A 15,734-nucleotide genomic window follows, 5' to 3' on the forward strand; every position below is an offset into this window, starting at 1 on the left:
AGGGTAAGAACGGAGAAGCACAAAGTGGAAGTAGAGAGAAAAGGCAAGCAGAAGAACCATAGACCATCACGTGTGCGCAGTCCTGTGTGCAGAAAGCAGACAAAAACCGATCGGGGGTGCAGGTAGACACAGACTACCTCTGGAAGGAAGAGAGTCTAGGAAATGGGCCAGTAAAAAGACTGGCCTTCATTATCCATCCTTCTCTGTCTGCCCATGCATTTGATACCGAGAGTGTACGCTACCAGTGCAAAGGCTAAGGTTTTGTTTAATTGCTTTTTTTTTTTGAGATGCTGTCTCTAGACCAAGGCTAGCCTAGAACTCAACTACGTAATTCAGGCTGGCATCAAACTGTTAGGGATTCTGCAGCCTCGGCCCTAGAGTGCTGGGATAATACTCAAGAGTAACCATGCTTTACTGAAAGGTGAATTTTCAAAACTCATCTGCAACAGCAAAATTAGTGATGAAGCATTTAATATACGAGAAAGATACATAGTAGATTCTCACTGGCTTCTGTAAATAAGAAAAAGAATAAAACCAATACTTTTAATAAACTAATTTTTTTTTTTTTTTTGGTTTTTCGAGACAGGATTTCTGTGTATAGCCCTGGCTGTCCTGGAACTCACTCTGTAGACAAGGCTAGCCTCGAACTCAGAAATCTGCCTGCCTCTGCCTCCCAAGTGCTGGGATTAAAGGTGTGCACCAACCACTGCCTGTCACCCCAGAGCATTTTTAACCTTAAGCCCTGGTGTGAAATGAGAGTCTGGAAGGAGCAGAAGCATCCTTTGTCCCTTGCTTTTCCAAACTGGACCAGAACCTGAGCTCAGAGTCCTGTGTTGTTTTAGAAGGTGGGAGACAGTAGTGTCAGCCATGGGGGTCCTCAGCTCAGACATCTGAATTCAGTATTTTAAATGTGTTAAAGCTACTGTGGACTTCAAATCCATATCTAAGACAGACAGAATCACAAACACATAAAAGAAGATTAACCACCGAAAACTTAAGTAACGCTGACGAACAAGAGCTCAAGCACCGGTATTACAAGGAAGTTGGTCAATGATTCACCAAGCTCACTTTTTTTTTTAAGAGAACTAAAAAGCACATTAGAAATGGGTTAATGAGTCCAGTTGTCGACACAGCCGAAGTTCAGCCTGGGGGACGGCAGTCTTGTAATGAAATACATTTTTACTTGAAGCCTAGTCTTGTGCTCCTGGCAAAATTTCTAGAAACTGTCATTAAAATGATGAAAGTTTTCCTATATCTTATCTATTCAGAAGCCTAACTTGAATAAACAGGAGATCTTCAAAATCCATAACCACTTTTCTGAATGACACACACTGAATGTGTCCAAGTTGCTGTCACCAAAGCTCTTTCCAGATTCTATCTCTTCAAGGTATAATCTTTCCCTGCAATTTTTCTTATAAATTTCAATCAAGGACCACGTCATAGAATATTCGAGACATATATTTTAGGTGTGATTTGACCCCAGACAGAAAAGAAAAGCATTACACATAGTACAACATAAATCAGAGACAACTTATCTAGAAATAGCACAGAAATCAACAGGACTATCCAGGTGTGGTACTTCAACTGCACACGATGAGATGAGAGGATGTTAAAATTAAGCATAAATTACTAGTAACAGGGCCAGAAACCAGAGATAGAATGAAATTCAGACTCTAGCCTAATGTCCTTGGAAAAAAAACAAACCCTGCTTCCCAAATTTATCCCCTTAGTCATTCATTCCAGATCAAGAATGTAAATAAAATTCCACCACAACTCAACAAACATAGACTTAGGTCCTACTTTGTTGTAAGCATACAAAGGTGCCTCACACTCGCTCTAACTGATGTTACTTAAAATATTTACCGAGGCCTTTGTTGAGCATCAGCTGCCTGCTCTTACACTCGAATCTTATAAACCAGATGAGGGTCACTGGTGTGAGGAGGCACACACAACTATCAACATCACGGTGGACCAGTGGCTGTTTGCTTGTTTGTTTGTTTGTTTAAGGAGGGCTTGCAGCAAGCAATGCTTATGTAGGTCTCCAAGGATTGGAATGTAGCTCAGTTATTGAAATACTTGACTAACATGAAGCCCTGGGTTCGATTCCTAGCAATCACCTTATGCTTCAAGAAAAAAAACAAGCAAACAAACAAACAAAAAAAAACAGACTCCCCAACTCAGGAAATCTAAGCTACTTGGCAAGAAAGTCCTGCCTTTTTTTAACCTTGTATGTAAAGTAATTTTTTTGAGTTTACTATTTTTTTTTATTTGTGTAGTGTATCTCTCTCTCTCTCTCTCTCTCTCTCTCTCTCTCTCTCTCTCTCTCTCTCTCTCGTGTGCGTGTGCGTGTGTGTTTACACAGTCAGGCTTGGTGGCAAGCACCTTTACCTGCTGCTCCGTCTCACTGAGCCTGAAAAGTTTCCTCCGACATGATGGGCCTGTTTTTGTTTCTGCTTCCCTTGGTTTTTCTGCCTGTAAAGCCACCGCCTCTGTACAACTCAGTTTCTCAACTACTAATAAAAGACAATCGAGTTTTTAAACTCAGTTTGCTGACATTCTACTCTGTGATGGCAAACACAACCCACAAAGAATGTGACTCTTTCTCAAGTCTCCAAGCCTGTGCTGAAAGAGCTTCTTTCTGGAATATTCTGCTAATCCCACCTAGCCCAGATCTCCCCCACAAATTCTTCTTTCCTCTCACCTTCTACTGGAGCATTCCTTCTAGCACCAGGCGGCCTCAAGGCCTAGGGAGCAGAGCATACACATACTAAATACTTTAACACACCATGAGAGCAGTTTAACAAGCATCTGCAGGTCCTCCTGGAGGGCACAGATCACCTTAATCTCTGTACCTCACACCAGGCCGAGGTGTACTTGGCCACGGAGCACTTAGGGTACTCAATGCATAACTTTGCAAGTAAGCTTGTCAGTGTTAGGCAGGGCAGAGAACACTGAATAATAAATGCATGCCTAAGACATGAGGGAAGTGGCCCAATAATAAGAAAGGAGGTGTCTGAAGTACCAAGAGTGGAGGCTTAGAGGTGTGGCTCAGCCATGGGTTCAATCCCCAGCACAGAAAAAAAAAAAACTGATTTCATGTTATGAGTTGAAACTTTCGAGGGAAATGCTGCTTGGTGCTTATTGCTATCTATTGTAGTATATAAATTACAAAAAAAAAACAAATCAGCTGCAATAGTATCCGCCATTTATTGTTAATGCCAATAAAACATAAACCAGAGGCAAGATTGCAATTTTTGATTTGGTTATTTTTGCTTTGGATTTTTTTTGTTGTTGTTGTTCATTCATTTGTTTATTTGTTCGTTTGTTTGACACTTGAGGGAAATGTCTCTCTCTATAGCCCTGGCTGTCCTGGAACTTACTTTGTAAACCAGGTTAGCCTCAAACTCACAGAGATCCCCTGCTTCTCTGACTCTCTGCCTCTTTGCCTCTCTCTCTCTGCCCTCCCTCCTCACCCCTCTCTCTGCTCTCCCTCCTCACCCCTCTCTCTGCCCCTCCCTCTGCTCCTATGCTCCTCTGTCCCTCTGACGCTGCCTCTGCCTCATGCTGAGATTAAAGGCATGTGACACCATACCCTGCATGATTTTCTTATTAGAAAACCAAATGTACCTTAGGCATGAATGCAGCCATTTATACGGGCTGACATCACATCCTCTGTTTTATTCCTTTTCCTAGTCAAGTGACTCTATTCTCATTCAAACTTAGCTGTTTTCAAATTCCAAAATGCTGTGCCCAGCTGAGCAGTCCTCTGGTATCTGTATAAATTTTAAAATATAATAATCATGACAGTCACAAAAGGAACCTCAGGAAAACCCAAGAGCTCTTCCAGGCCGTGGGGGGACAGGAGGACGGGGGAACGAGAGGTAGCAGACAGGAAGGCAGAGACTAGGAATAACATGGGGGGGGGCAGTGTGTGCGTAGAGGCAGAAGGCTGAGAAGACATTGGAGGGACAGGATATCAACCACCCGCTGTGGAGGGAGGATGGCTCAGTGTGGCTGGGACACCATGTGGTAAGGTCACAGAGCCTTTAACCACAGTGCTGGGTTCAAACCCCGACCCTCTCCTTTCTTCCTAGGTTCGGTTTGAAATATGGGAAATACCTCTGAAGTGTGTGTGTGTGTGTGTGTGTGTGTGTGTGTGTGTACATATGTTTGCAAGTGTCATACTCATGTGTACACATACAGGTGTGTATGAGAAGGCCAAGAGTCAACTCTGGGTATTATGTCTTAGGAGCTGTTTAGGTTAATGAAAATGAGTCTCTTGCTAGGCCCCAGGGCTTGCCAAGTGGGCTAGGCTGACTAGCCAGTGAGCCCCAGACATCTGCCTCTCCCAAGCTCTCTAACACTGAAACTACAAGTGTGCCCAGCTTTTGCAGGGTTCATGGGCTCTATCGCCTGATGTCTGCATGCACAGCAAGCACTTTTACCAAATGAGCTGCTGTCTCTTCAGTCCCTGACTTTTGGTTATTTAGTTTTGCATATCAGTTGAGTATGTGGATCCAGAACAGTTGGCTAGATGCCAATGGCATAAACCATGGAGTTGAGGAGTGTCCTTAAGCCAGACAGGCAAGCGGAAGCCAGGACTTTAAGAACATCTCTTGTTCACAACAGGAAAGTTAACATCCCAGGGTCACTGCTTAAAATGCTAGGGAGAATACGGTAACACATCCATCAGCCCTACCTTCAGGCCTCTACACTGTGACATAAATCAATATTCTACATGAGGAACATCTTGGAGACCCTAGGATGGAGACAGTTCATCCTCCTATTGCATGGGTACATAGTCCTTGTCTAAAGAGAGAGGGCTAGAATAGGGAGGTATCCCCACCCCACCAGCCTTGTCCTCTCCAACCACATGGAACAGAAAACTTATACCTGTGTGGTCACAATACGCCCATAGAATGGTCTAGCTGTTCCCCAAAGCCACCTTCTACCTCCCCATTAGGGACTTTCCACCACAGTCATATTCTGCTCTAAGAAAGACTGCAACCTCAGTGGTAGGTCACTGGACTCACTGGACTCTGAGGTTTCAGAGAGACACCTGCACTTCCCTAGACACATGTCATTACTCTAACATCAGACCTGGCATGGGAGCTCCAGTTCTCAACTTTCACCAGTGCATAGTTCCTGACCTCCTCCTCCCTCCTCCCTTCTCCTGCCTCCCTCCCACTGCTAACCTTACTTTGCTCCAATTTTACCACTAAAGCTGAAAAGTCAATGTCTAGAGAACCGGGTCAGTGATTTTCCAAAACCCCCACAGCTTCCTGAGATCATTTTTCTTCAGCATTCTGCAAAGCTCCTACTCCTTTCAGACTCCTCCCACTGCTGGCGTTCAATGAGATAATGCATGCAGGAAGGCTGGCCCATGGGTTATATCCTCCTCTAGTCTTCCTGCCTCCGAAAACCTTCCACAATCCTGAGATCTTACATACCTCAGGATCTTCTCCATCTCAAAACCCCAAGTACGGATGAGCAACTTCAACCATGAAACTCCCCAGTACCTCTGGCTTGTGGAGATGACCTGATTTTTACCCTGACCCCCATGTACACATTCTACTCGAGCTTGCCCTGCACCTAATCCTTCAAGACCCTCATGGCTTTCCATCCCTCTTCACTGTTTACCTACTTGTCAGTAGCCTTCAACACCCCTGCTGAACTCTCCAATAGCCTTCTCTGAAAACCTCATCTGGTCCATATTGCTCCTGGAAGGAGCTGCTTTGAAAGAGACACAAACGTGTGATTCATGCTCTAAAAGCCGGATGGCCAGAGGAAATGGCTCAGTCAGTAAAACGCATCCTTTAGAAGCATTAGGGCCTGAACTTGATTCCTAGCACTCGTGTGGAAATTCTTGAAGTGGTGGCACACCTATAAGTGCTGCATGCAGTCTTGGTGATGCAGAGACAGGAGGAGAGGCTAGCTGGTCATGTGACTTAGCTTAATTAGTGAGCTCAAAGTCAGTGAAAGCCCCAGTCTCAAAAGAGATGTATGATGACCCTGAGAATGACACTGGAGGCGTGTTCTGGCTTCCACGGACATGTTTATGCCTCTGAACACACACAAACACACACACACACACGAATGCACACATGCACACGCAGGTTTGCCTGCACACACGTATGTATACACACAGGGCATAGTAAACAACCTAAAATATAATTCCCAGCAAGTTGATTAATGCCCACTAAATTGACCTCTTTCTCTAATCCCCCCACAGCGGGGGGGGGGGGGGGGGATTTGAATGCTTGGTCCTCAGAAGGTGGCACTGGTTTGAAACCTTAGGGAGGTGAAGTGTCACTAGAGAAAACGGGGTGCTGAGTGGCAGGCCCTGAAGTTGACAGTCTAGCATCGTTTCTTGTTCTCTATTTTCCCCGTCCCTGCGGATGTGAAGACACAACTATCACAAACTCCTCCTTCCACAGAGTCTCTCCCACCATCTGCCTTCCCTACCTTGACAGACTGGACCTAATGTTCCCACTACGTCTCTCCCATCACCTCCCTTCCCCGCCATGATGGACTATATCTTCACATTATGGGCCAAAAGATGTCCTTCCTCACACAAGTTGCTTCTTTTCAGGTATTTAGTCACAGAGATAAGAATAGTAACGAATACAGCCCCTTAATGATTCTCCAAACCTTCACCCATCCTCAAAGCCCTTGCTCCATCCTGTGTTCTTGCCTCCTTCAGCAATGACCTGTGTCATTGATAATATGACCATCTTTTCATACTTTGAGGTCTTCAATGTCTTCCCTCAGATTTCCTCTATAGACTAGATGAACTTAGGAGGCTCAGAAATCCCCCGCCTTAGCCTCTAACTGGTAAAATTGCAGATGTGATCTGCCACACCTGTCTAACAAGCCTGAAGAGGACTCTGTTAGTCCAGGTGGCATCCCCGCCTCACCCAAAATGAGCTTTTAGGGTTAGCATCATTTTGCTCGTGCTTGAATCACTGTCTCCCATGACTCTGGAAACCCTCAGAACACAGCAGAAACTTGAAGAGCATGGTCTGTGGTCTACCTAGATTAATTTCCTCCTGTAACCCTGTCATTTTTTTACATCCTCCAGTGACAGGAATATTAACTGGGAAGAGATCTGACTTAGCAAAAAGTGACTGAAGCCAAAGAAGAATCATGAAAAAGAGAAGGAAGAAGGACGGAGAGGAGGGGAGCTAGGGGTGGGAAGCCCTGTGTCCTCACACCCATCCTGAGCTGAGGTGAGCTGGAACAAACCCAGGTCACAATTTGGAGGCTACAGATAACAGCTGTGTTAGAATGAGGCACCTTCTTCCAGAAAGCCAACCAACCTCTGTCCCCCTTAAATATACAGTCCCTGATCTGGGAATGTCTCCTTGGTGGAGGCTGGGCCCTAGTGTTTTCTAGGCCCTGGGTTTAGTCTCCCGGACCAAAAATCACAAAATCAAAATACTGTGTTCTGCAAGGGACTTTAATAACTGACAACATTGGCATCTACTGTTATGAACAACAGACACTTATTGGACATCTAAAATCCCTTGGAGGAAGGGCAAAATCTAAACTCATGAAAAGACTAGACTTTGAAATCAAGACTACAAACTCTCAGCAAGGTCACAAAATAAGGTGACAATCACCCAGTGCCTTGATTGTACACAATAAATCTTACAGGAGTCAAATGTGTCCCAAGCACTTCCCTTCCTGCTCCCCTAAGATGCCAACTGCAATCTTTGTAATCCACCCTGCCTGTTTAGTCCTGTGGGCCTCTCCTCTGCTGGGGTATACTCTTCTGGAACGGGGACCTCGGTGTGATTTCAACACACAGCCAAGTACCTGGTACTAACAGGATTAAATAAATATTTAATGGATTTAACAATGGCTGTGGAATGTGAGCCAAGATTTTAACGTAGGGCAAGACTTAGATAAGAACAGAACCGAAGGCTGCATTTTCCAAGCATACCCAAGGACTTCAACCAGGTGACCAAAAGCTGCAGGAAACATAAGGTCATAGATCTCAGCGTAATAATTTTCTGCAGTGTCACCATTAGCCTAGTACCAGGTCTCCAAGGCTGGTCTTCAAGAGTGCACTTGCAAACTAATAATAATAACAACAATATTATTTTCATGTGTATGAGTGTTTTGCCTGCATGTACGTACATACAGCACTTGCATGCCCAGTACCCTCAGAGAAGGTCAGAATCCCCTGTAACTAGAGTTACAAGGTAGTTGTGAACCACTGCATGGGTGGTGGAACAGAACCCAGGTCCTTGGCTAGAGTAGCAAGCACTCTTTACCACTGAGTCATCTCCAGCCTCATGAGTCCTCGTTTACAAGCCTAACTTAAACCCTTAAGCCCTGGCTACTTTAGTCTCAGAATCATTTCCTGAATCAGTGAAACTCAGTGTCTAGATAGTCCGATGTCCACACAGACAAAGGCTCATTTCAAATTACAGTTTTCGTATTGTCTTCATTTATATTAAATACAAGTGTGCACACGAGACGATATTTCGAGGAGTCAGTTTTCTCTTCTCATCAGATGAGTTCCTGAGATGGAACTGAAGTCATCAGACTAGCCTCAAGTGCCTTTACCCACACTGAGCCATCTCTCTGGACCCGATAATACAGTTTTCAGTCAGCATGTGCACACTCTGGAAACCCTGAGACATCCCCAGTTCCTGTACTTCATTTGAATTACAGTGTCTCTCCTTAAATAAGAGTTTTACCTGTATCAGCCTCGGGATCTTGTCAGGCTAGCCAAGTCCCCAGAGGAAAAAGCTATAGCCTTCCATCACAGACATAACTGCACACAGCATTCCTAATTCACATTGCCCAGAGGAATAGGTGCACAGTCACACTGATGAGCAGCAACAAAGAAATTCTCTCACAAGCCAGAACACAGAGTATAGCCCAGGAGGTTGCAGATAAGAAACATTTTTAAAGATTTCTTTTCTTTTGGTGTGTGTGTGTGTGTGTGTGTGTGTGTGTGTGTGTGTGTGTGTGTGTCTGTAAATGGAGCTATGTGGAACTGTATGTGGGTGCGTGCAGACTCACGCATGTGGGTGACCATGGAGAAGACAGCATGGGATCCTCTAGAGCTGGAGTTAGTGAGCTGTCTGGTACAGGTGAAGGAAAGCAAAGTCTAGTTCTCTGGAAGAGCAGCAAGCACTGGAAACTGCTCAGCCTTCTCTTCAACCCCAGTAATAAAGTTCTTGATGCAGAGAATACCAGAGACTGAAGGCAATCGAAGAAATGCAATTTCCTAGAAGTTACAAACAGGAACATGAAATCTTTTTTTTTAATTTAATTTTTTACTTATTTTCTTTACATCCTGCTCACTGCCTCCTCCCTCAGTAACCCCTTTCTCCTTCCCCTTCCCCCTCTCCTCCTCTAAGTGAGGTTCCTCCTTGGTATACCCCAACCCTGGCATTTCAAGTCTCTACGAGGCTAGGCACTTCCTCTCCCACTGAGGCCAGACAAGGCAACCCAGTTAGAAGAACATATGTCACATGCAGGCAACAGCTTTTGGAATAGGTCCTGTTCCAGTTAGGAACATGAAATCTTAAGACATTGGGAAAAGGCTTCAAAGACAAACCTACTGCTACAGTTTGCCCCCAAATCATACTACTTATGGCTTGGGATTTTTCCCCAAGCTGAAAACAAGTGATTTGGGGTGTCATATGATTAACACTTCTTCTACCAAGTTGTTCAGACTGACCCAGCTGGTCAGGCTGACCCAGGATCTCTGAGATGCCAAGTGTTGCTTATGATTTTCCATCTGTCCCATGATAATCCAAGTTCATTTATGGAATAAACTAAAATCCATCATGTCTGGAGTATTCTTTTCTTCATTTTCATAAATTAAAACCAGGGCTACTTTGAGGGCTCAGAGGTCAAAAGCAAAGACTGCTCTTTCCAGTTCAGTTCCCAGCACCCAGATCCAGCAGCTCGTAAATGCATGTAACTCCAGCTTCAGGGGATCCAAGACCCTCTTCTGACCTTGGTGGGCACGTGCACTCATGTTCACATACCCACACATGGACACACACACACACACACACACACACAATGTTAAGTAGTAAGTCTTTTCTAAAAACCAAGGTAACTTTTATAAAAACTCTGGAGATTGGGGACAGAGATAGATGTAGCCAGAGGCTTAATGACACACCAGCACCGCTTCACTCAACTTACCCAGTCCCTCACCAATACATTTATTACACACGGGGGACGGGGTGGGGGGGGAAAGCCCACCCTGTAAAATAGATTGTTGTAATATTTTCCATGTTTGTAAAACAGATTATTATGCAAAAGAAAATGCAATTACAATAGGTTCTCATAGTGATTAGAAAGGTCAATGCAAAATGAACTCATCCTATGGAAATTCAGTAACAAATACATTTAGTTTCTGAATGAAAGAATTCACTCTTGTGCTGGGACTCCTGACCTTGACTACAAAGTGAAGGGTAATTGACTTAATATCTGACACTTCTACCAAGTTCCTGATTCTCGAGGTTTTGCAACTGATGTGAAGGCAGTAGTCCGAACCTAAGAGTTAGGATGAGGGCGACCCTGTGAGTAATGCAAACAGCCAGGGCCAACTTCCTCATTGTCAAAAGAATGCAAACAGAAGAGGCGGCAGATACAGGTAGCTCTAGTATGAAAAGAAGGAAAGAAGGAAGGAAGAAAGGAAGGAAGGAAGGAAGGAAGGAAGGAAGGAAGGAAGGACAGATGGACAGAAAGAAAGATGGAAACAGCTCTAAGAAAACAAGAAAACTTTGTTTTGTTTTGCATTTTTTGAGCCAGGGTTTTACTATGTAGCCCAGGCTGGCTTGGTGCTCTCCACATGGCCTAGGCAGGTCTCCAACTTGAAGCAATCTTCCTGCCTGTCTCGCTAGTACTGGAAATATAAGCATGTACCTCTATACCCAACAAAGGAAGAGAAACTAACCTGGGAAACTCAGCGGAAACAGATTAGTAAGGAGAACAGTGGGTCTTGCTCCAACCTGTCCTGCCTGATTCCATTTAAACCATTAGGCATCCTACACAGGGGACATAGCCTGAGGCACCGAAAGAAATAAAGCAAGACTGCAAACACCTCAGGAAGAGTTTTCTTCCCCCTCAATACTGAGGCCAGTGGCCAGACCAGACCCTCCAGGATACTACAAACTCTAGTATGGAACTGCACTCCAGCTGTCTTTGACAAGATTCTTTACCAGGTTACTATTGCCAGTTTTACCTGTAATGTAGCAGGCAATTCCTGAGCAGTTACAAAGACTGGAGGTCCCTACAACCTCCCAGGACTGCCCCTACATATCAGCTTCCCACAGCAGAGATGAATGAGGACTGAGTAACAATGGTCTTCTGAGAAGCATCTCAACACTGGGGCAAGAGGATCACCACAAGTTCTAACCCAGCCTAGACAAAATAGGGACTTCAATGCCAGTCTGAACTTCAGAGTGAGTGCCAAGGCAGCCTGGGCTACAGGGCCAGATGCTATCTCAACAAACAAAACAAAAACCGTCATCACCATATGCCATACTATATACCTAAACATCTGGTTAGTCGGGCTTTTTACTTTTTGTTTGGTTTTGTTTGGGGATCGAGGCATCTAACTCAGCATTTTCGAGAAGATTGGAACTCGCTGCAATTTTCCTGCCCCGGGCTCTGAAGAACTGGGATTAAAGGCGTGATTCACCACACCCAGCTTGATCAGATTTATTCTTAAAGTAGGATCGCCTAAATTTAAAAACCACGGAGACTCAACTACACTGGTGGGGGAAATGCTGGATTCATGAATCACACCACTAAAGAATTCAATCACAGACCAAAACTTAACTTCAGTCCAACTTGCTAGCTTAGGTGGACGGATAGTTCACACAGAAAAAGCAACCAACTCAGAGAAAAAAAAGAAAGAAAAAGCCCTCGCAAGTGTAGGATCCATAACCATAAACTAGGCTGTGAACGAAGACCTGGTCGCAATCCTGTCCCCAGACAGAGGGTCTGGGTAGCGGGTGGGACGCTGTTACCTGATCTAGCGGGATGCCCAGGAGCTGGCTGAGCGGGTGCAGGCAGGTGGAGCCGGTGGTGCGGTAAGAGAGGCTGGCGGACGGCCGCGCTGCCATTCTGCATCTTCAGGGTGCTCTGTCGCCCGGGAGCTGCACACTGGCCACCTTGAGGGCTCCTGAGGACCTCGCGGGAACCTGGCGCTGACTCCAGGGCGCGGACCTGGCGCTGCGGGACCCCACGCCTGGGAGGGCAGGGCCCCCGCGTTCTGCTTCCCGCTCCGCGCCGCCCGCCGCCCATTGGCTAGCGGCCGGGGACGCCCTAGAGGAGGAGCCGGGCAGAGAGGGGCGCGGATCCCCGGGAGCCCGGCCCCGGGCAGCCAGGAGACGCCCTGCCCGCTCCCCAGCTCTCCACCTTCCCCCGGCGCGCAGCGGGCTCGATCTGGGTTCCAAAGCCGTCTCACCCTCCTCCCAGGCGGCCGAGGTGTCCTGTGCTTTTTTTTCAAACCCGGCTCCTGATGCTACTCCGGAAGCCAGAAGAGACCTTCGAGCTAGACAACACCTCCATTCTGCTCACATTTTACAGATTTATTTAGAGGCAGGATCTCCTGTAGCCCAAACTGTCCCTAAACTCCCAAATATTGGAATTACAGGTGTGCACCAACCATAAAACTCCACTCCAGATTATTCTTCTCCTTCTCCTCCCCTTCTCTTCATTCACTATGTCTCTATGTGTGTTATTGTTTGTGTTCTGCATTCCTGATCCTCCTGTCTACCTCTCTCTCTCTCTCTCTCTCTCTCTCTCTCTCTCTCTCTTTCTCTCTTCCCCCCTTCCTCCCTCCCTCCTTCGGTTTATTTTACTTTATATGTGTGTATGTACTTGTGAGTGGATGCCACTGGAGACTGGAAGAGACCATGGAGTTACAGGTGATTGTGCCAACATGTGGGTGCTGGAATTAGAACTCAGGTCCTCTGCGGCAAAGGAAGTGGCTCTCAGGTCCTGAGCTATCTCTCCAGCACCCAAGGTTGTCTTTCTTTACCTTCTCTGGTCAAGCCTCAGTTTCAAGCACCCCAACTCACTATCCCTTCTTCCTGCAAGCAGATACTTCAGGGTTTCTGTGTGTAGCCCTGGCTGTCCTGGAACTCACTCGGTAGACCAGGCTGGCCTCGAGCTCAGAGATCTGCCTGCCTCTGCCTCCCAAGTGCTGGGATTAAAGGCATGTGGCACCACTGCTCAGCGCTGGAAACATTCTTAACCACCCTTAATCACTGAGCCATCTTACCAGCTCCTGCAGCCCTTTGCTTAGGCCGTGGAGTGACTGGAAATCAGAGCCTTCCTGTAGGAGTGGGAAGGAGTTGAACATGAAGTCTGCCTCAGAGAGGAGAAGATGCACAGTGAGTCTGAAGCTATTTCTCAGCATCTCTACAAGATGATGTTGATGATGAATTGGAGATGTTGCCATGTGCCTGTGAGCTTACAGGAGCTCTACTGTACTATTCATGCAGCCAATGAAAGACTATGGAGTAAACCAGTGCTTTGTCCTCTGGAGAGACGTGAGCCGAATCCTGGGATGCAGACACTATTGTGTGTGATGACACTGCTGACCTCATACTTCCCATATGACCTCCACCTCCAGTGTTCCTGCCACATCTGTGTCCCTGCAGCCTCCATGTCTTTCCAGCCTATGTCCCTACAACCTCCATGTACCAGCTTCAGGACTATGACATCTCTGCTCCATTTAGGAAGTTTCAGTGACCCCCCATCACCCATGGTCCATCATCATGAGGGGGGTCATCTAGCACCCTGGAGTGAGCCATGAAACATGAGTCCTCCATGGGAGGTTCCACACCTGTTTCCTGCCTTTGGCCCAGGAAACCCCAAGCAGTGCTCTGTGCCCATCCAGACCTGCCGTGAAGACAACAGAAACACTATTGTTTTCTAAAGAACTGCAGAATTGTGCACTTTCATTGCTGATAGCTCCTTTCTCCACCTAATATGAGAGTAAAATGTGAAAATAGGGAAACATGAACACTGTAAGTCTGGCATGCTGCCATACACCTGTAGTCCTTGCTATGTGGAAGGCTGAGGCCACGGGATCATTTGAGCCTGAAGTTGGTGACCAGCTTGAGCAATATCCTGAGACTCCATTAAAATAATAATAATAATAAACATCCTTTCCAGGAAACACTAAACGTTAAAAGCGACTTTTAGGACCACAGGGCACTGGGCTGATGTATAGAAAGCCAAAGGAAAAATGAGCTTTGTGGGCCCACCCAAAGCATCTGGAAGCTGCCAGTCAAGGATGGGCTAGCAGAAATATCCAACCAGAGATGTAGTCAGTGACTTTAGGTAGATTGCATGATTGCGGACTCAGGTTTCAAATTAAATGGATACCCTGTAAAACACTGACAACAACTTCTCCCAGAGACATTAGGCTTTACTGTTGATGTCTACAAACGCCATTCCTAGAAAACCAGAGCCAACACTAAACTGGTAGCCCACAGGTTTGAGACGCATGTCCTCTGCCAAGGAACAAGGGGGAAAGTTTACACTATGCTACTCCCAAGCAGACTCAGAACACAGCACATATATACACATACATGTACACACGTAAGTGCACATGCATACATATAAACACACATATATGTACATACATACACAGAGGGAGACACACACAGGAATATGCTTGACGCTAACGAGGATACTCAGAGTCACCAAGCAACAACCCTGGAAGATAACCAACCTGAAATAACACTCACCTTACCTGAGGTGAGCACTTAAGTGGGATACTGACATCAGATAGGGGCTACAAGCATTTGTTTAAAAATGAAAAAGGAGGCACAGTAGTGCGCCTGCAGTCCTAGCTACTGGGAAGGATGGCAGGATCATCCTCAAGCCCAGAAGTCTGGAGACAGCCTAGGATATATTGAGACCTTGTCTAAAGAAAAAGAAACCCTTAGATAGGAATGGACAGAAGTAGACCTTGGCTTAGTGTTCTCAAGCAAATATTTTCCATAAATAAGGTTAGGTAGGTTCCTTGGACTTGTAAAAATTGTCCTCTAGCAAGAGAGGTGGCTCAGTCATTCAGAGCTCTTGCTGTACTTCCAGAGTGCCTGAAGACCTGAGTTTGTTTCCTAACACTCAGGTCAACAGTTCACAACTGCCCGTTGCTCCAGATCCAGGGAATCTAACTCTTCTGGCCTCCAAGGGCACATGCACTCAAAATCATAAACAAACAAACAAAGGAAAAAAAAGAGGAGGAAGAGGAGAAGATGGGGGAGAGCTCCATGAATCTACCGAGGCACATCAAGATAAAAACTAAAGGTCAGGTACAAAAAGCTCTGATAAAGATTGTAGCCTGTTCAGGAAAGGTACACGCTACTGTTGTTGGAGGGACCACATCAGTGTGGCACTGGACTGTAATCCCAACATCCAGTGGGCTAAGACAGAAGAAGATCATGAGTTCTAGGCCACATGAGGCTACAGAGCAAGTCCCACTCTCTTCCCTCCTATCCACCCTCTCCTCTGCCCTCCCCCATACACATACAGAAATAGCACCAGTTTCGCACTTGTCCTACCTAGCCTAAAGTAATCAAAGAACAACAGAGTTTAAGGCCATCTTCAATGTCTTCAAAGATACAAACCCCTAAAAAGACAATGAAAACTATTTTCACATCCTGTGTCAAGCTAAACTTGCCTCTTAATATGTCTATACAATGCTAGCACAGAATGACAGAGCACTCGCATTT

At 45.8% G+C, this 15,734-nt stretch overlaps 1 protein-coding gene across 1 annotated transcript in view; it reads right to left on the reverse strand.

The window, feature by feature from the left end:
- The window catches only part of Mboat1 (membrane bound O-acyltransferase domain containing 1), a 103,266-nt gene extending 91,077 nt beyond the window's left edge, over positions 1-12,189 (reverse strand). The window contains exon 1 of the mRNA XM_028775687.1: positions 12,009-12,189. Coding sequence (XP_028631520.1) covers positions 12,009-12,104 — 96 coding nt within the window. The 5' untranslated portion in view covers positions 12,105-12,189. The remainder of the gene's footprint in view (positions 1-12,008) is intronic.
- Positions 12,190-15,734: the final 3,545 nt, after the last annotated feature.

This window comes from Grammomys surdaster, unplaced genomic scaffold (assembly GCF_004785775.1).
Source record: "Grammomys surdaster isolate TR1022 unplaced genomic scaffold, NIH_TR_1.0 258, whole genome shotgun sequence".
NCBI classification, from domain to species: Eukaryota; Metazoa; Chordata; class Mammalia; order Rodentia; family Muridae; genus Grammomys; species Grammomys surdaster.